This window comes from Scardinius erythrophthalmus (genome assembly GCF_964197995.2).
Source record: "Scardinius erythrophthalmus genome assembly, chromosome: 21".
NCBI classification, from domain to species: domain Eukaryota; kingdom Metazoa; phylum Chordata; class Actinopteri; order Cypriniformes; family Leuciscidae; genus Scardinius; species Scardinius erythrophthalmus.
In genome coordinates, this window is record NC_138241.1 from 1,955,190 (window position 1) to 1,976,680 (window position 21,491).

The following is a 21,491-nucleotide window of genomic DNA, read 5'->3' on the forward strand; positions in this document are numbered from 1 at the left end:
TCAGCTGTGTTGTGTGTTTGCCTGTGTCGGCTGTGTTGTGTGTTTGCCTGTGTCAGCTGTGTTGTGTGTTTCCCTGTGTCAGCTGTGTTGTGTGTTTCCCTGTGTCAGCTGTGTTGTGTGTTTGCCTGTGTCAGCTGTGTTGTGTGTTTACCTGTGTCGGCTGTGTTGTGTGTTTCCCTGTGTCAGCTGTGTTGTGTGTTTCCCTGTGTCAGCTGTGTTGTGTGTTTACCTGTGTCAGCTGTGTTGTGTGTTTGCCTGTGTCGGCTGTGTTGTGTGTTTGCCTGTGTCGGCTGTGTTGTGTGTTTCCCTGTGTCAGCTGTGTTGTGTGTTTCCCTGTGTCAGCTGTGTTGTGTGTTTGCCTGTGTCAGCTGTGTTGTGTGTTTCCCTGTGTCAGCTGTGTTGTGTGTTTCCCTGTGTCAGCTGTGTTGTGTGTTTCCCTGTGTCAGCTGTGTTGTGTGTTTACCTGTGTCAGCTGTGTTGTGTGTTTACCTGTGTCAGCTGTGTTGTGTGTTTGCCTGTGTCGGCTGTGTTGTGTGTTTGCCTGTGTCAGCTGTGTTGTGTGTTTACCTGTGTCAGCTGTGTTGTGTGTTTACCTGTGTCAGCTGTGTTGTGTGTTTACCTGTGTCAGCTGTGTTGTGTGTTTGCCTGTGTCGGCTGTGTTGTGTGTTTGCCTGTGTCAGCTGTGTTGTGTGTTTGCCTGTGTCAGCTGTGTTGTGTGTTTACCTGTGTCAGCTGTGTTGTGTGTTTACCTGTGTCAGCTGTGTTGTGTGTTTGCCTGTGTCAGCTGTGTTGTGTGTTTCCCTGTGTCAGCTGTGTTGTGTGTTTGCCTGTGTCAGCTGTGTTGTGTGTTTCCCTGTGTCAGCTGTGTTGTGTGTTTCCCTGTGTCAGCTGTGTTGTGTGTTTACCTGTGTCAGCTGTGTTGTGTGTTTACCTGTGTCAGCTGTGTTGTGTGTTTCCCTGTGTCAGCTGTGTTGTCGATGCCTCGAGAGGAAAGAAAGTGCAGAGCGCGAAAGCACCAAAGTGACTGAAGGATTGCCGTAAAGCAGTATCTCTGGTCGTACGATGTGTATGACGTCATTGACATTTTAAAAGACTTTTTAAAGCAAATAAGTGACTCTAAAAAATCTAACACCCAGCAATGTGTAATTTCTTTGCATCTCCTTTCGAATACAACATTCAAATTACTAGACAAAAAATGATATAAAAATGATAAAAGTGGATTTTGAGGGGTATAGCGCCATAGACCTCCATTCATTCTGCACTCGTCCTGTGAGCGCCCTCATGTGGAGCCAGAGTGGAACTGCACTCGTCCTGTGAGCGCCCTCATGTGGAGCCAGAGTGGAACTGCACTCGTCCTGTGAGCGCCCTCATGTGGAGCCAGAGTGGAACTGCACTCGTCCTGTGAGCGCCCTCATGTGGAGCCAGAGTGGAACTGCACTCGTCCTGTGAGCGCCCTCATGTGGAGCCAGAGTGGAACTGCACTCGTCCTGTGAGCGCACTCATGTGGAGCCAGAGTGGAACTGCACTCGTCCTGTGAGCGCCCTCATGTGGAGCCAGAGTGGAACTGCAACCAGTTCAGAAGCCGGAAGTTTACTGAGAGTGGAACTTCTCCCCTTATTAGACATTCTCTGTTTATACTGTGTTCACACTGCACTTTTCTGCATTTTTGCACTTCTGGTTAGACGCTAAAGCCTTCCATTGTCTTATAATTGTAATCTGCACAATGACAACAAACTAATGTAAATCTAAATCTAATCTAAACTCCTGCTATCTGTACAGATACCAAAATACATGCCACCTAATATCACCATTATAAATTGGTATGCAACCATATAGTTCAATTTTCCATTTTTATTGTATGTCATTATGTCAGTATTTGCTTTCTACCATGCACAAATAAAAATGTCACTGAACGTTTGCTGTGTAATTGTAACAATGAGCACTCAAACACACCAAACCAACAATTACTAAAAACACTCACAAAAACTGATTTTGCACGGGCACTGCACTAGTTCATACTAAAAGCCCCAAAAAAAGTTTTAATTTTGATTTCATGGGGACTTTAATGTTGTTATATTCATATCCTAATTAATTTTCAAAACTCTCAAAACTTTAGCAAACGTTCTGGCAAAGTTTTCTCAAAGTTGTGAACGAACGTTCTAGCCTAACGTTAATATAACTTTTAGTAGTCTCATGGTGTTCCCAAAACGTTAGCACAAAAACGATATTCATCGTTCATGGAAAGTTTTAGCTGCCTGTATGTTAATTATTCAAATGTTGCTACTTGTTTCAGAACATCCAGAGAAGATTAAAAAGTAACATTCCCAAAATGTTTGCAGAATGAATGTAATATGTGCTTAATGTTCGCATAACCAAGAACGTTTTTAAATTTATAACAAATATGGGAACTTAACTTAATGGGAACGTTAGTAAAAAATTGTAAGAAGTTCAGTCTTTTGTTATAATAACAACATTATGTCATTGATTATGTGCTTTTGACGCAACGCGACGCGCCTAAACAGAGTTGTCCACACACACACACACACACACACACACACACACACACACACACACACACGAGCAGCAGAACATCTGATGATTTTACCCGAACTCTTATCAAAGTAGCAAACTAGTTAAGTTTACAAGTCTCTGCAAGTATACAGTATTTGCTGTATCTCGACATGTGTGAATCTCGCGAGAGTTTGACCGCGAGAAACGCTTCCGGCGCTGGACGCTCGCGCGAGGTAACAGAGAACACGATCGGTCATTACATGTGAAACAAACACGAGCATTTCATGATTTCAGTAATAATACATTAACGTGACATTTAAGGAGGCACTGAAGTATGTATGAGATTTTAACACGCTTATATCATTTGCTTTTATTTGCTGTTCCAAACCCCCATAAACCCGTACAGTATGGCAGCTAATAAAGTAGTGTCAGTGCGACTGGTCTCTGGTTTACCGAACGATAGTGGATCACCGAATCCCCGTTCTCTCTCTGACGGCCGGGTCACACGATCTCTAGACTCCAATACTGAACTGACATTAGACAGTCTGAGTCGGTATGTGTGTCTAAACCCAGCTAGCTAACACATTCATGTTCTGAAGCCCTAGTGGGAGAATAACGTTAGTGATTGACAATGTTTCTGAAATGTCTAACTTACTTTTCTTGTCGTGATTAAAACACTATTTAAAAGGATACGATAATGTCAGTGTTTTACTCGCAGTTCAACGTTCTCTGAATGTTTATTTGTAACATCCCAAGAACGTTGGAATAGCAAAAGTCAACAACAAATAATGTTGTTCATGTTGACATTTTCTGTCAACATAGAGAATATTTAAGTGCAAATAATATCATAAAGAATGTTATTTGAAATACGAAATACGTCAACGTTATGAGGCGTTCCTCAAGTAAATAAACATCATTAAACGTTTCAAGAATGTTGTTAAAAGAACGTCTTCTCTTAGCATAATGAAGATGCATATCAAATATTAATATAAGAATGTTCTATAAATGTTATTTAAAGAACGTTTCACGTAACATTGCAAAACATTAGTGAACGTTGTGGGAATGTGATCAGATCAGACTTAAACCTTGATGTTGTCATTACAGAGCATGTTATTATATTGTAATATTTTTATTTAGAATCCTATTTATAATTTAATATTTCCATATGATTTTTATAACAGTTCCTGTGTGAATACATACAGTCAGACCACAATTTATTCAGACTCCTCCAACATTTCTCACATTATCTCAGTTTATTCGCTATAGTTTAGAAAATGGTAATAAAATATGACGAACTCAGTTGATATTTGACTGGTTTTGTCCGTCCTTCTGTTAGACTGTCTCACACATGAATTATGTTGAATATCTGTCAGCTGTTAAATTTAACTACACAATTAGATAATACCAGTTTAGCTCAACCAATCACCAAGCAATGCTTCATTGTGTTCAGTCTGTGTGTAAAAAGAGCATTAGCAATTAAAGACAACACACTTCAGCAAAACATGATCAGCTCAAAGTGTCTGAATCATTTTTTGTCCCAAATGTGTATAAATGTCACTGTTAGTCTCTGTATGAAGAGTGTTTGGGTGTAAATATGTCACAGTTTACTTTATTTTGCTCTCCTCACTCACAGAAATGAACTATAGTGTCCTGATCACACTAGTGAGATGATATCTGGTGTTTTCTTCACTGTAAATGCCAACTCTGCTCAGCTTGTGTGTGTTTTTGTGGTGTAATATGCAGCTTGTGTGTCAGTTTTGCTGTGTAAAGCCAGCAGGTGTGTGTGTGTTTCAGATGTGTGACGGTCTCCTGATGGAGGTGTGTGTGGACTCAGTCGAGTCAGCCGTAAACGCAGAGAGGGGAGGTACAAGTTCACACACATTCTTGAATATAGTTCAGTGAAAACAGTCATATTTCAACAGATTGGTTGCGTTGAACTTTGCACATTTCTGTTGAGTGTTTTTTGGGCAGCTGTCATGTGTTATTGTGTGTGTGTGTGTGTGTGTGTGTGTGTGTGTGTGTGTGTGTGTGTGTGTGTGTGTGTGTGTGTGTGTGTGTGTTCAGGAGCGGGTCGTATCGAGCTGTGCTGTAACCTGCTGGAGGGAGGGACGACGCCCAGTACAGGTCAACACACACACACACACACACACACACACACACACACACACACACACACACCATTGTAGTCTTGAGTTTCTTCCGGGAACGAACATGTCACAATATTCCTCATTATAATAATTAATGCGCAGAATAAAGGGGCGGGGCCTGGTTGAGTTCAACCTCGACCAATCACAACACACTGCTCCAGCTGAGCAATCACAACATGAAATTAATTAGTTAATGAAAACAAAACTTTTTGAAAACGCTCTCCAAAGTGGATCAATTTTAAAACGCCGTTTTCGTGTTGTAGTGTGGACTGTGAAACCGGAGGAATTTAAAAACGATGGACGTAAGTTTAGTCATGTGACTCATATTGTACCAATAGATATTCATGTTTATACCGTATTGTTCCTGTTGTGTGCTGTTCACTTTCACACAGTTGCTAAAATATGTTCCTTCACACACTCTTCATATCACAGTCCTGCAAACATGACAGAAAATGTCCTCGTATTCGCTGTCCTGCGGTGAAACACAAGCAGTTTCAGACCGACCACAGACTGAGTGAGAGCGATCTGAGAGGACGTGATCTGGACGATCAGTGATGACTGAGATATTTTGATAAATAAAATGATCCTGCGCATTAAGGTGAATTTGGTGTTTTTAGGCGTTTTTCATCCACACTGAAACGTCTGAAAACGCTAGTGTGTGTGTGTGTGTGCTCAGGTCTGCTGCAGGTGGTGCGTGCGGGTCCTGGTGTACGTGATGATCCTCTGTGTGTGTGGTCCTCAGTTTCTGAGAGCCTTTAAAGTGTTTGAGGGTCAAGACTGGTCAAGTTCATGTACGTTAAACACTACATTCAGATTCACCGATTTGAATGAATTCAGTCCAGGCGACATGTCTGGGAAAAAGAGGACGTTGCATGGTCACCCTGGAGACATCGATACGTGCTTTACATATACTGTCCTGTATCACACAGGGACGCAGGAGGAAACCCGGCAGCTGATCCACTTTCGGGATGAAGACGAGCTGAAGTTTCTAAGATCAAAATATGATCAGATTTTTTTGCCTGTTATGTTTACTTTATTGGCCAATAAAGACAGATTTTTGTTAGCAAAGAAAGTGTTTCTGAACATCAGTGACATTCAAAACAGTGATAACTGAAACAGATATACAAAACACCATGCAGTGTGTATAAAAAATATTGGTAACGATGTATGATGACGTAACCAAGTGGTGTCTCATTTCATAGGGGTATGTTTTCACCCCTAGCACTCACCACTCAGTTTCGAGGGACAAGGGCTTGGGGTAAGACGTAGGGGTAGGGGAAGGGGTAAGACAGAGAATTGGGATTCAGCCTTGGTTTTAGGGATAAGGTTATAATGAGGTTAAGGGTCGGGTTAGGGTCAGGGGTCGGGTTAGGCACTTAGTTGTGATGGGTAAGGTTAGGGTAAGCGGCTAGAGATTGCATTGTGTCAATGAATGTCCTCATAAAGATAGATGTACAAGAATGTGTGTGTGTGTGTGTGTGTGTGCAGGTCTGCTGCAGGTGGTGAAGGAGCACGTGCGGGTCCCGGTGTACGTGATGATCCGGCCCCGTGGAGGAGACTTCATGTACTCGCACTGGGAGGTGGAGGTGATGAAGAGGGACGTGGAGCTGATGAAGAGTCACCGGGCCGACGGGCTGGTGTTCGGGGCGCTGACGGCCGACGGGCGAGTGGACACTGAGCTCTGCGAGGAGCTGATGGGTAACACATGACCGCAGCTTCACTGAAGCCTGAATCTCTGGGTTACTTTGGTCCGGATGAATGGAAGGAAGGATGAATAGATGGAAGGATGGATGGATAAATGGTTGGATAAATGAATGGAAGGATGGATAAATGAGGACACATGGATGGAAGGATTGATGAATGGATGGATGAATGGAAGGATTGATGAATGAATGGAAGGATGGGTGGATGGAAGGATGAATGGAAGGATTGATGAATGAATGAATGGAAGGATTGATGGATGGAAGGATGAATGGATGAATGGACGGATGGTTGAATGAATGGAAGGATTGATGAATGAATGAATGGAGGGATTGATGAATGAATGAATGAATGAATGAATGGATGGTTGAATGGAAGGATGAATGGAACGATTGATGAATGAATGAATGGAAGAATTGATGAATGAATGAATGGATGGTTGAATGGATGGATGAATGGAATGATTGATGAATGGATGGATAAATGGAAGGATTGATGAATGAATGAATGGATGGTTGAATGGAATGAATGATGAATGGAAGGATGGATGGATGAATGGACGGATGGTTGAATGAATGGAAGGATTGATGAATGAATGAATGGAGGGATTGATGAATGAATGAATGAATGAATGGATGGTTGAATGGAAGGATGAATGGAAGGATTGATGAATGAATGAATGAATGGAAGAATTGATGAATGAATGAATGGATGGTTGAATGGATGGATGAATGGAATGATTGATGAATGGATGGATAAATGGAAGGATTGATGAATGAATGAATGGATGGTTGAATGAAAGGATGAATGGAAGGGTTGATGAATGAATGGATGGAAGGATTGATGGATGGAAGTATGAATGGATGGTTGAATGGAATGAATGATGAATGGAAGGATGGATGAATGGACGGATGGTTGAATGAATGGAAGGATTGATGAATGAATGAATGGAAGGATTGATGAATAAATGAATGAATGGTTGAATGGAAGGATGAATGGAAGGATTGATGAATGAATGAATGAATGGAAGAATTGATGAATGAATGAATGGATGGTTGAATGGATGGATGAATGGAATGACTGATGAATGGATGGATGAATGGAAGGATTGATGATTGAATGAATGAATGGATGGTTGAATGAAAGGATGAATGGAAGGGTTGATGAATGGATGGTTGAATGGATGGATGAATGGAATGATTGATGAATGGATGGATGAATGGAAGGATTGATGAATGAATGAATGGATGGTTGAATGAAAGGATGAATGGAAGGGTTGATGAATGAATGGATGGAAGGATTGATGAATGAATGAATGGATGGTTGAATGGATGGATGAATGGAATGATTGATGAATGGATGGGTAAATGGAAGGATTGATGAATGAATGAATGGATGGTTGAATGAAAGGATGAATGGAAGGGTTGATGAATGAATGGATGGAAGGATTGATGGATGGAAAAATGAATGGATGGTTGAATGGAAGGATTGATGAATGGACGGATGGTTGAATGAATGGAAGGATTGATGAATGAATGAATGGAAGGATTGATGAATAAATGAATGAATGGTTGAATGGAAGGATGATGAATGGAAGGATGGATGAATGGACGGATGGTTGAATGAATGGAAGGATTGATGAATGAATGAATGGAAGGATTGATGAATAAATGAATGAATGGTTGAATGGAAGGATTGATGAATGAATGAATGAATGGAAGAATTGATGAATGAATGAATGGATGGTTGAATGGATGGATGGATGAATGGAATGACTGATGAATGGATGGATGGATGGAAGGATTGATGATTGAATGAATGAATGGATGGTTGAATGAAAGGATGAATGGAAGGGTTGATGAATGGATGGTTGAATGGATGGATGAATGGAATGATTGATGAATGGATGGATGAATGGAAGGATTGATGAATGAATGAATGGATGGTTGAATGAAAGGATGAATGGAAGGGTTGATGAATGAATGGATGGAAGGATTGATGAATGAATGAATGGATGGTTGAATGGATGGATGAATGGCATGATTGATGAATGGATGGGTAAATGGAAGGATTGATGAATGAATGAATGGATGGTTGAATGAAAGGATGAATGGAAGGGTTGATGAATGAATGGATGGAAGGATTGATGGATGGAAAAATGAATGGATGGTTGAATGGAAGGATTGATGAATGGACGGATGGTTGAATGAATGGAAGGATTGATGAATGAATGAATGGAAGGATTGATGAATGAATGAATGGATGGTTGAATGGATGGATGAATGGAATGATTGATGAATGGATGGATGAATGGAAGGATTGATGAATGAATGAATGGATGGTTGAATGAAAGGATGAATGGAAGGGTTGATGAATGAATGGATGGAAGGATTGATGAATGAATGAATGGATGGTTGAATGGATGGATGAATGGAATGATTGATGAATGGATGGATGAATGGAAGGATGGATGAATGAATGAATGGATGGTTGAATGAAAGGATGAATGGAAGGGTTGATGAATGAATGGATGGAAGGATTGATGGATGGAAGAATGAATGGATGGTTGAATGGAAGGATTGATGAATGGACGGATGGTTGAATGAATGGAAGGATTGATGAATGAATGAATGGATGGTTGAATGGATGGATGAATGGAATGATTGATGAATGGATGGATAAATGGAAGGATTGATGAATGAATGAATGGATGGTTGAATGAAAGGATGAATGGAAGAGTTGATGAATGAATGGATGGAAGGATTGATGGATGGAAGGATGAATGGATGGTTGAATGGAATGAATGATGAATGGAAGGATGGATGAATGGACGGATGGTTGAATGAATGGAAGGATTGATGAATGAATGAATGGAAGGATTGATGAATAAATGAATGAATGGTTGAATGGAAGGATTGATGAATGAATGAATGAATGGAAGAATTGATGAATGAATGAATGGATGGTTGAATGGATGGATGGATGAATGGAATGACTGATGAATGGATGGATGGATGGAAGGATTGATGATTGAATGAATGAATGGATGGTTGAATGAAAGGATGAATGGAAGGGTTGATGAATGGATGGTTGAATGGATGGATGAATGGAATGATTGATGAATGGATGGATGAATGGAAGGATTGATGAATGAATGAATGAATGGATGGTTGAATGAAAGGATGAATGGAAGGGTTGATGAATGAATGGATGGAAGGATTGATGAATGAATGAATGGATGGTTGAATGGATGGATGAATGGAATGATTGATGAATGGATGGGTAAATGGAAGGATTGATGAATGAATGAATGGATGGTTGAATGAAAGGATGAATGGAAGGGTTGATGAATGAATGGATGGAAGGATTGATGGATGGAAAAATGAATGGATGGTTGATAGGAAGGATTGATGAATGGACGGATGGTTGAATGAATGGAAGGATTGATGAATGAATGAATGAATGGAAGGATTGATGAATGAATGAATGGATGGTTGAATGGATGGATGAATGGAATGATTGATGAATGGATGGATGAATGGAAGGATTGATGAATGAATGGATGGTTGAATGAAAGGATGAATGGAAGGGTTGATGAATGAATGGATGGAATGATTGATGAATGAATGAATGGATGGTTGAATGGATGGATGAATGGAATGATTGATGAATGGATGGATGAATGGAAGGGTGAATGGAAGGGTTGATGAATGAATGGATGGAAGGATTGATGGATGGAAGAATGAATGGATGGTTGAATGGAAGGATTGATGACTGGACGGATGGTTGAATGAATGGAAGGATTGATGAATGAATGAATGGATGGTTGAATGGATGGATGAATGGAATGATTGATGAATGGATGGATAAATGGAAGGATTGATGAATGAATGAATGGATGGTTGAATGAAAGGATGAATGGAAGGGTTGATGAATGAATGGATGGAAGGATTGATGGATGGAAGGATGAATGGATGGTTGAATGGAATGAATGATGAATGGAAGGATGGATGAATGGACGGATGGTTGAATGAATGGAAGGATTGATGAATGAATGAATGGAAGGATTGATGAATAAATGAATGAATGGTTGAATGGAAGGATTGATGAATGAATGAATGAATGGAAGAATTGATGAATGAATGAATGGATGGTTGAATGGATGGATGGATGAATGGAATGACTGATGAATGGATGGATGAATGGAAGGATTGATGATTGAATGAATGAATGGATGGTTGAATGAAAGGATGAATGGAAGGGTTGATGAATGGATGGTTGAATGGATGGATGAATGGAATGATTGATGAATGGATGGATGAATGGAAGGATTAATGAATGAATGGATGGTTGAATGAAAGGATGAATGGAAGGGTTGATGAATGAATGGATGGAAGGATTGATGAATGAATGAATGGATGGTTGAATGGATGGATGAATGGAATGATTGATGAATGGATGGGTAAATGGAAGGATTGATGAATGAATGAATGGATGGTTGAATGAAAGGATGAATGGAAGGGTTGATGAATGAATGGATGGAAGGATTGATGGATGGAAAAATGAATGGATGGTTGAATGGAAGGATTGATGAATGGACGGATGGTTGAATGAATGGAAGGATTGATGAATGAATGAATGGAAGGATTGATGAATGAATGAATGGATGGATGAATGGAATGATTGATGAATGGATGGATGAATGGAAGGATTGATGAATGAATGGATGGTTGAATGAAAGGATGAATGGAAGGGTTGATGAATGAATGGATGGAATGATTGATGAATGAATGAATGGATGGTTGAATGGATGGATGAATGGAATGATTGATGAATGGATGGATGAATGGAAGGATTGATGAATGAATGAATGGATGGTTGAATGAAAGGGTGAATGGAAGGGTTGATGAATGAATGGATGGAAGGATTGATGGATGGAAGAATGAATGGATGGTTGAATGGAAGGATTGATGAATGGACGGATGGTTGAATGAATGGAAGGATTGATGAATGAATGAATGGATGGTTGAATGGATGGATGAATGGAATGATTGATGAATGGATGGATAAATGGAAGGATTGATGAATGAATGAATGGATGGTTGAATGAAAGGATGAATGGAAGGGTTGATGAATGAATGGATGGAAGGATTGATGGATGGAAGGATGAATGGATGGTTGAATGGAATGAATGATGAATGGAAGGATGGATGAATGGACGGATGGTTGAATGAATGGAAGGATTGATGAATGAATGAATGGAAGGATTGATGAATGAATGAATGGATGGATGGTTGAATGGAAGGATGAATGGAAGGATTGATGAATGAATGAATGAATGAATGAATGAATGGAAGAATTGATGAATGAATGAATGGATGGTTGAATGGATGGATGAATGAAATGACTGATGAATGGAAGGATTGATGATTGAATGAATGAATGGATGGTTGAATGAAAGGATGAATGGAAGGGTTGATGAATGGAGGGTTGAATGGATGGATGAATGGAATGATTGATGAATGGATGGATGAATGGAAGGATTGATGAATGGATGGTTGAATGAAAGGATGAATGGAAGGGTTGATGAATGAATGGATGGAAGGATTGATGGATGGAAGAATGAATGGATGGTTGAATGGAAGGATTGATGAATGGACGGATGGTTGAATGAATGGAAGGATTGATGAATGAATGAATGGAAGGATTGATGGATGGAAGGATGAATGGATGGTTGAATGGAATGAATGATAAATGGAAGGATGGATGAATGGACGGATGGTTGAATGAATGGAAGGATTGATGAATGAATGAATGGATGGTTGAATGGAAGGATTGATGAATGGACGGATGGTTGAATGAATGGAAGGATTGATGAATGAATGAATGGAAGGATTGATGAATGAATGAATAGATGGTTGAATGGAAGGATGAATGGAAGGGTTGATGAATGAATGGATGGAAGGATTGATGGATGGAAGGATGAATGGATGGTTGAATGGAAGGATTGATGGATGGAAGGATGGATGAATGAATGAATGGAAGGATTGATGAATGAATGAATGAATGGAAGGATTGATTAATGAATGAATGGATGGTTGAATGGAATGATGAATGGAAGGATTGATGAATGAATGAATGGATGGTTGAATGAAAGGATGAATGGAAGGGTTGATGAATGAATGGATGGAAGGATTGATGGATGGAAGGATGAATGGAAGGATTGATGAATGGACGGATGGTTGAATGAATGGAAGGATTGATGAATGAATGAATGAATGGAAGGATTGATGGATGGAAGGATGAATGGATGGTTGAATGGAATGAATGATGAATGGAAGGATGGATGAATGGACGGATGGTTGAATGAATGGAAGGATTGATGGATGGACGGATGGTTGAATGAATGGAAGGATTGATGAATGAATGAATGGAAGGATTGATGAATGAATGAATGAATGAATGGATGAATGGAAGGATTGATGGATTGATGAATGAATGAATGGATGGTTGAATGGATGGATGAATGTAATGATTGATGAATGGATGGATGAATGGAAGGATTGATGAATGAATGAATGGATGGTTGAATGGAAGGATTGATGGATGGAAGGATGAATGGATGGATTGATTAATGGACGGATGAATGAATGAATGGAAGGATTGATGGATGGAAGGATGAACGGAAGGATTGATGAATGGACGGATGGTTGAATGAATGGAAGGATTGATGAATGAATGAATGGAAGGATTGATGGATGGAAGGATGAATGGATGGTTGAATGGAATGAATGATAAATGGAAGGATGGATGAATGGACGGATGGTTGAATGAATGGAAGGATTGATGAATGAATGAATGGATGGTTGAATGGAAGGATGAATGGAAGGATTGATGGATTGATGAATGAATGAATGAATGGATGGTTGAATGGATGGATGAATGGAATGATTGATGAATGGATGGATGAGTGGAAGGATTGATGAATGAATGAATGGAAGGATTGATGGATGGAAGGATGAATGGAAGGATTGATTAATGGACGGATGGTTGAATGAATGGAAGGATTGATGAATGAATGAATGGAAGGATTGATGGATGGAAGGATGAATGGATGGTTAAATGGAATGAATGATGAATGGAAGGATGGATGGATGAATGGACGGATGGTTGAATGAATGGAAGGATTGATGAATGAATGAATGGAAGGATTGATGAATGAATGAATGGAAGGATTGATGAATGAATGAATGAATGGATGGATGGTTGAATGGAAGGATTGATGAATGAATGGATGGAAGGATTGATGGATGGAAGGATGAATGGATGGAAGGATGAATGGATGGAAGGATGGATGAATGAATGGAATGATTAATGTATGAATGAATGGATGGTTGAATGAATGGAAGGATTAATGTATGAATGAATGGATGGTTGAATGAATGGAAGGATTAATGTATGAATGAATGGATGGAAGGATGAATGGAAGGATTAATGTATGAATGAATGGATGGAAGGATGAATGGAAGGATTAATGTATGAATGAATGGAAGGATTAATGTATGAATGAATGGATGGAAGGATGAATGGACGGACGGATTAATGTATGAATGGATGGTTGAATGAATGGAAGGATGGATGGACGGATGAATGGACGGATGTGTATCACTGGATTGGTTTTGTATGATTACAGAGTTCTATCATTTGAGCATATTTCCAAATCTCTTGCAAAATCGCCAAGTTTTATCTTCAATTTTAATTGATAATTTCTTTCCCCAATGTTGTCAGAGAGAAAATGTTTTTAATATTATTATAAATTTTTCTTTTACCAATTATTTTAAATGATTCCAAAGTAGATTCTTAAATGTTGGAATGTGAACATATGATGTAATCATATGTTATATGATATCATCATATGTTATATTTAATCATATCCCTCCGCTTCGCGTCGTGACCGCATTACCACCTCGGGTGTGCATTATTTTTCTAATAATTCAACGGCCTGTCGTCAATTATTCCGCTTATACTACAGTCACCACACCTCGAAACATTGTTCAGATTATGTATTTCAAGACGTTTGTAAAGTTTTTGTCATTAAAACGCTCTTGTATGTAGGACTAATTTCTTACGCATCTAAACCAATGCCTCCGTTGCTAATTCCAAAACGTCATTTTAGAGTTAGTAACGGAGGTTTGAGCCACTGATAGCAGACTAATGCTGGACACACGACTAGCTGACACATTCTCTGACTGTTTTCATCTCAGCAGATTATAAACACCGACTCTGAACACAGACTGAACGCGCTGAACACGCGTTTGGGCATGATCAGTCATACGTATCAAATTACATTCATAACCGGCCTTAAAGTGTGTCCCCAGTTATTAATGCAGTTATTAGAGAGAGAGATGTTGCAATAATGAGACAGAAAAGCATGTGCGTCAATATTATTATTTATTTATTAATTCAATTCCTTTTAATTAATTCGAATTCATTCTTTTTTTTTTCCTATTATTGACAGATGACAGACTAGCCAAATAAATGAAACACAAAGCCCTTTTAACAAGTAGGCCTATCAATAATTATTTATTTGTTATATTATCTGCAATAATAATCCGTGCTGCAGGATTATCCATTTATTTAGCCTATATTCAGTTTAATTTTCTATTGATTATAGATAGGAATATACTTTATTTGTTCAAATTAAACTGCATGTTTCCATTGATTGTGAAGCTAGACATTGAAAATTGCAGATCAAGCGCATGCGGCTAAATGTTTTTTTCTTGTTATGAATTGTATCCTATTTTCCGTTATTACCGTTAACTACGCGAAGTGATATGGAACTGTAATGCGGTCAAGACCTGCCTGGAACTACTTTAGCTGTGCGTTTCCCTGAAAATAATGCACACCTTAGAACGTTCGTCAACCAATCAGATTCAAGCATTCAACGGCCCTGTAGTATAAGTGTTAGTAATGCATATATTGATCTCGCACCCGTCGGATGCTTCATCTCTTCTCTCTTCATCTCTTCTCTCTTCATCTCTTCATCTCTTCATCTCTGCTCTCTCCACAGCGGCGTGTCGGCCGTTACCGGTGACATTCCACAGAGGTAAACCTGCACTTACTGAACACGATGATGAGTGTGTAATAAACAACAGTAACCGGTCCTGTGTCCTCCAGCCTTCGATATGGTCCACGATCCAGTGGTTGCGCTGGAGGCTGTGGTCTCGCTGGGCTTCGAGAGGATTCTGACCAGTGGCTGTGACAGCTCTGCTCTGGAAGGCTTACCTGTGATCAAGCGACTGGTGGAACAGGTGACACACACTCTAAGATAAATGCAAATTTCTTATGCAAAAATCTAATTACATTCAAATTCTAAAAGCAATACTTAAAAGTGCTGTATGTAACTTTCTCACTCTACTAAAGCATAAAAATACCATAATATGCTTGCATATATTGAGGAATCACGCTGAGTTCACACTAGGGCTGTCACTTTTGTGAAAAAATCCTGTTTAATTTTTGAGACATAAGTGTTCATTGAATCGATTGTAAAACCGAATTTCCATGTCTAAAGACGTTTCCATTTTAAACGCCAAATATGGGCAAATCCACGGACAACTAACAGGATTAAGGACGAAAGTAAAGAGGACGCTTGAGACGCACACAAGTCAGCAATATTCCTGATGATTACCTGCCGTGAAGTTTCGTGCACAATGACAAACAGGAGAGCAACATTCTCGAAAAACAATAAGCCATAACATAAATGAACAACATTACTGCAGTCTTCAACATGGCTGTGTTCACCATTAGAAATGGCAAACTAATTTCGCCTACGTAGGCGATTGTAGACCGTAGCCCGAATCTGTTAGCCTGACTACGTCAGACTTCGTACTTCCGCTCAATTTAATTTCGCTTCTGTACTCGGTCTGAGACAGCATCATAGCTTTCCGTTTTCCTCCTGTCATTCCTACAGACTGCACCTTTAATGTTAGAGGAGGAAAGTACTGCATTGTCTCCTGTGTCCACAAGAGGGCGCAAGCGAGCAAATATAAACCAAATCAAATCATCATGGCTTTTGCATTCGAATGTGCATTTTTTTTTTAATTCGACGAATATTCGAAATTGTAGTTTTTATTTGACAGCCCTAATGAAGATGTTCAGTAGAAGGTTTAATTTATGCATCAGTTCAGTTTCATCCTTCGATGGCGATCGACCACAGGCATGAAGGCTGTCCCAAAACGCACAAGACAATCATAGAGTGGCTTTAAGTGCACTGAAAATGTTGTGCGCAGAAGTTGTGAATTGATATTTTGACTTGTTTGCATTAGATTATTTTTCCTTTTATGACAAAACGTTCCAACTGTAATGCATTTCTCTCTTCACTCTAATAGGCAAAAGGCAGAATATCAATAATGCCAGGTATGTTAAATCTGGTTCCTCATTAAAAACACCTGCAGTGTCCAGACGAGTTCCTGCTGATGTGTGTGTGTGTGTGTGTGTGTGTGTGTGCAGGCGGGGGGATCACCGAGAGAAACCTTCAGAGGATCCTCGAGGGCTCGGGCGCTCAGGAGTTTCACTGCTCCGCTCGATCCAGCAAAGACTCCAGCATGAAGTTCAGGTGTTCATCTCTACTCTCTCTGTCCACTAAAACACTCAAAGGCCCGAGTGTTGCTGTCAAAACTTGATCTATGGACACTCCTAGTGTCTGTAAAGTAAAATAAGTGGCCTAACGTGATGAAAAAATGTAACAATTGCATTTTCTGAGAAGTTTTAAGAGCTGAATGTTCTGAAGACCAGTGAATTTAAATGTTTTTTCCAGTCGTTTGTGATAAAGATTAAGGAGAAGGATTGGTTACGCTTTATTTCAAGGTGTCCATGTTACGGTGTTAATATGCATTTAAGCACTGAGTGAGTAATAATATTTAGATACATGTACTTACTATAGATTTGGAGTTAGGATTGGGGTTTGGTTTAGGGTTAGTTACATGTAATTAGACATAATTTATAGTTATTACTACAGTAACTGCATGTAACGTGTAACAAGGACACTGTAAAGGGGTTACCGAAGGATTTTAAAGATTTCTACCCGATTAGCATAACTACACAAATGTATTGGAAACACTGTACAATAAGGTTTAATTTGTTAAGATTAGTCCCTTAAAACTTATCTTTAATAATCAAAATGACATTTTTCCTTGAAAATAATGTCTTTCATGTCTTAAAATTTCCTGAATGTAACTCGACACCCTCGCCTCATTTAGTATGCGTGGTTCTATGAATATGCAAATGAGCCCCGCCTCCACTCACTCCCTCAGCTCAGAGATCCACTGGTTGACGATCACACGTTGATCTGATTGGTTACAAGGTAGTTTGTGACGTCAGAAACACCAGCGATTTCAAAGCGTGTTTTTGAGACTGTCTTTGGTTCACTGCAGTTTTAAGGAGGAAATACTCAGCAATGCTGTCGACTTATGAACTTACACATGGTTTGTCTTAAAGCAGATTAAAAACACCACATAGACACATAAACAACATTAAAGGACAAGTTCGGTATTTTACACTTAAAGCCCTGTTTACAGATCGTTTCTGATGAAATAGAACGGTTAAGATTTAAATGTGGACACATGCTGCTGTCCCGAGAATTTTAGGTTTATTTCGCTTCCCCCCCCCCCCTACACAATGGCAGCCTATGGGCACTGGAACAATCCTTCCTAAAACGCATTAAACTTTCGTTTACAAAGACGTGAAACTCACCGAGTGGTCAGGGGTGTTCACTGATATGCTCACACAGAAATCGCTGCAAAAGATGCTTTCCAACAGGTGTTTTACCATTCGTTGTAAAACAGTGGACCTATTTTTCCAAACGTCTCACACCCGTAGATTCTTCCGCTGAGAGCTTGAATAATAGACACTCCAGCCCAGTTGGTGGCGATAATGCACCTTTGCCAATTGCAAGCAAACCACTGGCATTTCATTGAATACACAGAAGACGCAGAAGAAGAAGCGGAGTAATACCGTACCGCACACAGCTCTTTCAATTCAAGTCAATGGAGTTGGACAAAAACTACGATAAAACCTGTTGGAAAGCATCTTTTGCAGCGATTTCTGTGTGAGCATATCAGTGAACACCCCTGACCACTCGGATGAGTTTCACGTCTTTGTAAACGAAAGTTTAATGCGTTTTATGAAGTATTGTTCCAGTGCCCATAGGCTGCCATTGTGTAGGGGGGGGGGGGGAAGCGAAATAAACCTAAAATTCTCGGGACAGCAGCATGTGTCCACATTTTAATCTCAACCGTTCTATTTCATCACAAACGATCTGTAAACAGGGCTTTAAGTGTAAAATACCGAACTTGTCCTTTAAAAGCTGGATTTACACCACAGGGGGACTTTAACTACTTTAGTTACCATGAACTAACAATGAACAACAGCATTTATTATTCTTAAATGTAATCTCAGCATTTACTTATACATTTTAAATATCAAAAGTTGTATCTGTTAACGTTAATTAATGCTCTGTGAACTAACATGCAACATTTTTATTAACTAACTTAAAGGTTAATAAATGCTGTAAAATATATTGCTCATTGTTAGTTTATGTTAGTTAATTAATGTTAACAAATGACATCTTATTGTAAAGTGTTACCAATGTATTCTCCTTATGGCATTTATAGATTTTATTCATTTACATTCAACTATTCCAGGTCTAGAAATCACAGTTTTAAAGTTTCACTATCTCTTACTAAATCCCGGTTTCCTGAGATAGTGGGAACTGTTGTTGAGAGGTTGAATTATCTTGAAGTTGAGTTGTTTTAACTTATTTTAATGCTTTGTAAGGACTCTTTTTGTGTATTGTTTCTCTGTAGGAATTGTAATGTCAGTATGGGCGGCTCTCTGTCCGTACCAGAATATGCAGTTAAAGTGGCTGACGTGACTAAAGTACGAACACTGAACGCCATCGCGAGGAACACACTCTAGCGTCCGCGGAGAATCCTTCAACACTCCTGTACAGTGATGCAAGAGCGAAACTCTTCTACTTCCTCTTCAATGAGGAAATCACTGTGAAACTGCTCTGTAACGATTTAAAAACACAGTTTTAGATGTCAAGATCAGAGTAGCTTTTGACATTGTGATGATTTGCAGGTGTGAAATAAAATCTCCCCATACTTTTGATTCTCTTTGTAAATAGAAATGTTCTCGCACTCTTGATGATGATGATGATGATGTCACAGTGGCCACACAACACTATACATCGAGGCAATCACTTTTCAACACACTTTTTAAACTTTTTTGGTTGTTACCTAGAAATAATTGACTACAAACTGTACAGAGGTGTGTGAACATAACCGAGACCTTTTCAACTTCCAAACGAACTTTGGTATAGTTCGACTGAAATGTGAACTCAGACCAATAACCAAAAACAGGACGTGATGTCTCAAGACGTGACCCTAAAATGTACACTGGCAGAAAATCACATCCTCCCTTCAGTAGGTATTTATTTTGATTAAGTAATAACTTCACAGCTACTAATGTTCTACAGGGCTTAAAGTATTCCGGCACCGTGCCGGATCTCCGGCGTGCGGCCATGAGGAAAAAATATATATTTGGGAACTCCCATGCGGTATTTACCTACCAATCATATGAGAGGAACGCAGCTCTAACTAACCTTACAAGCCTATCAGAAGCAGAGCAGGGCGGGTCCGGGCAACACAGAGTGACTGAGATCCGCACTGCCGTGTAAAGCCAAAAGACCGTAACTTGTTTTTTCTTTCGAAAATGAGTTATTTTTGGCACATTCAAGACCTCCGTCCATCTGTGCAGTTTCTCTCCACCATCACCACCCCTGTGTTCTACATAGTATGAGTCTGTGTAGTATGAATGTAATCACGATTTACTACATCTGCCATGTTGTGATTATCATGTGACCTTCCAGTCGTGTCTGATATAAATCATAAAGTTGTCTCTTCATAAATCATAAATCCTCTCCCGTGGCCTCATGGGATAGTAAAGAGTCCATCGTATGCACACTTCTGAATCTCGCCGGAAGAAGTAGGGCATCCGGGTACTTTTTGGGCCTTTCTAAATACCCACACCTGCGGTCTTTGCTCTTGACTACTTGTCTCCTTATGACATGTTTCCTGTATTTGGCCTTAGTGTTCAAGTAGGCATGACGGCTGCAAGTGTGTTTAGAACTTTTGATTTCCTGATGGGACACACTTATAGTCTTGCAAAGTATACAAGTGTTAACAGAGCTTTATTTTGGTTTTCAATACTTTGCATTTTAAAATAAACATCTAAATGTCTGGTTAGTAGTCTATCTGTAACAGAAGACACAATTTAAAATTGTGGTTCTTCTAATTAGGTGATAAAAAGCAGTTGCAAATGTTGTATGAAATACACATAGCCTACTCATCTTTGCACCAATACAATTATACTTTAACAATTTGTTAACTACATGTAATTTCTAATTAATTGAACTTACAGTGGAATCTTTTCCACGTGATTTCCCGGACCTAATGCATGATGGGATAAATTGCAGTATATTGCTCCGATGCAGTATTCAAGATAATGTGCGTTTAGTGTGTGTTCAGGGTGAGTGTGACCAAGTGTGTGTATTTGGAAATCCCCTTGTCCACTGTTTTAGGAGTACTATGAATTCTGATATAGTAATTTTCACATACTATTTTCAATTATAGAGTAGGGTTTGCGATTATGAATGCAGCCCTGGTTATTTATTTATGTATTAGGCATAAACAAAAACACATGAATAGAACTCACAACAGAAAAGATAGAATCACTTTTTAAATGTAATTAAATGCAATTAAATGCAAATGCAAAATTAAATGTAATTTAAAAACAGCAAGTGAAGGTGCCTGCCTAATGTACAAAGGTAAATTATTCCAGAGTTTCGGGGCTGCCACTGCAAAGGCACGGTCACCTCTGCTCTTTAATCTTGCATTGGGAGAGACTAAAAGCAGTTGCCCAGCAGGGGTGCGTTTCCCGAAAGCATCGTTGGCCAACTATGGTCGCGCAAGTTCTGTCGTTAACAATAGAGTTCAATGGACATTGCGATGAACTTGCGACCATAGTTGGCCAACGATGCTTTCGGGAAACGCACCCCAGACCTAAGTGCTC

The 21,491-nt window shown here is 39.5% G+C and overlaps 1 protein-coding gene across 3 annotated transcripts; it reads left to right on the forward strand.

Moving 5' to 3' along the window:
* Positions 1-2,536: 2,536 nt before the first annotated feature.
* On the forward strand, positions 2,537-19,539 carry cutc (cutC copper transporter homolog (E. coli)). Of its 3 annotated transcripts, none has more exons than XM_081350497.1 (9): positions 2,537-2,744; positions 4,306-4,375; positions 4,576-4,635; positions 6,147-6,356; positions 15,430-15,465; positions 15,537-15,670; positions 16,748-16,775; positions 16,869-16,974; positions 19,223-19,539. In XM_081350497.1, exons 1-9 carry the CDS (start codon positions 2,682-2,684, stop codon positions 19,332-19,334), a joined length of 819 nt encoding a protein of 272 aa, XP_081206623.1. In that variant the 5' UTR covers positions 2,537-2,681; the 3' UTR covers positions 19,335-19,539. The 3 variants fall into 3 exon arrangements, with proteins under 3 accessions (XP_081206623.1, XP_081206625.1, XP_081206624.1); XM_081350499.1 differs by having other exon boundaries at positions 2,545-2,744; positions 4,289-4,375; XM_081350498.1 differs by having other exon boundaries at positions 2,737-2,843.
* The last annotated feature ends 1,952 nt before the right edge of the window (positions 19,540-21,491 follow it).

Coding starts and splice junctions, on each gene's coding strand:
- cutc (XM_081350497.1), top strand. CDS start 2,682: ATGTGTGAATCTCGCGAGAGTTTGACCGCGAGAAACGCTTCCGGCGCT. Junction 15,671..16,747: donor TCAAGCGACTGGTGGAACAG/GTGACACACACT, acceptor TCACTCTAATAG/GCAAAAGGCAGAATATCAAT. Junction 16,975..19,222: donor GACTCCAGCATGAAGTTCAG/GTGTTCATCTCT, acceptor GTTTCTCTGTAG/GAATTGTAATGTCAGTATGG.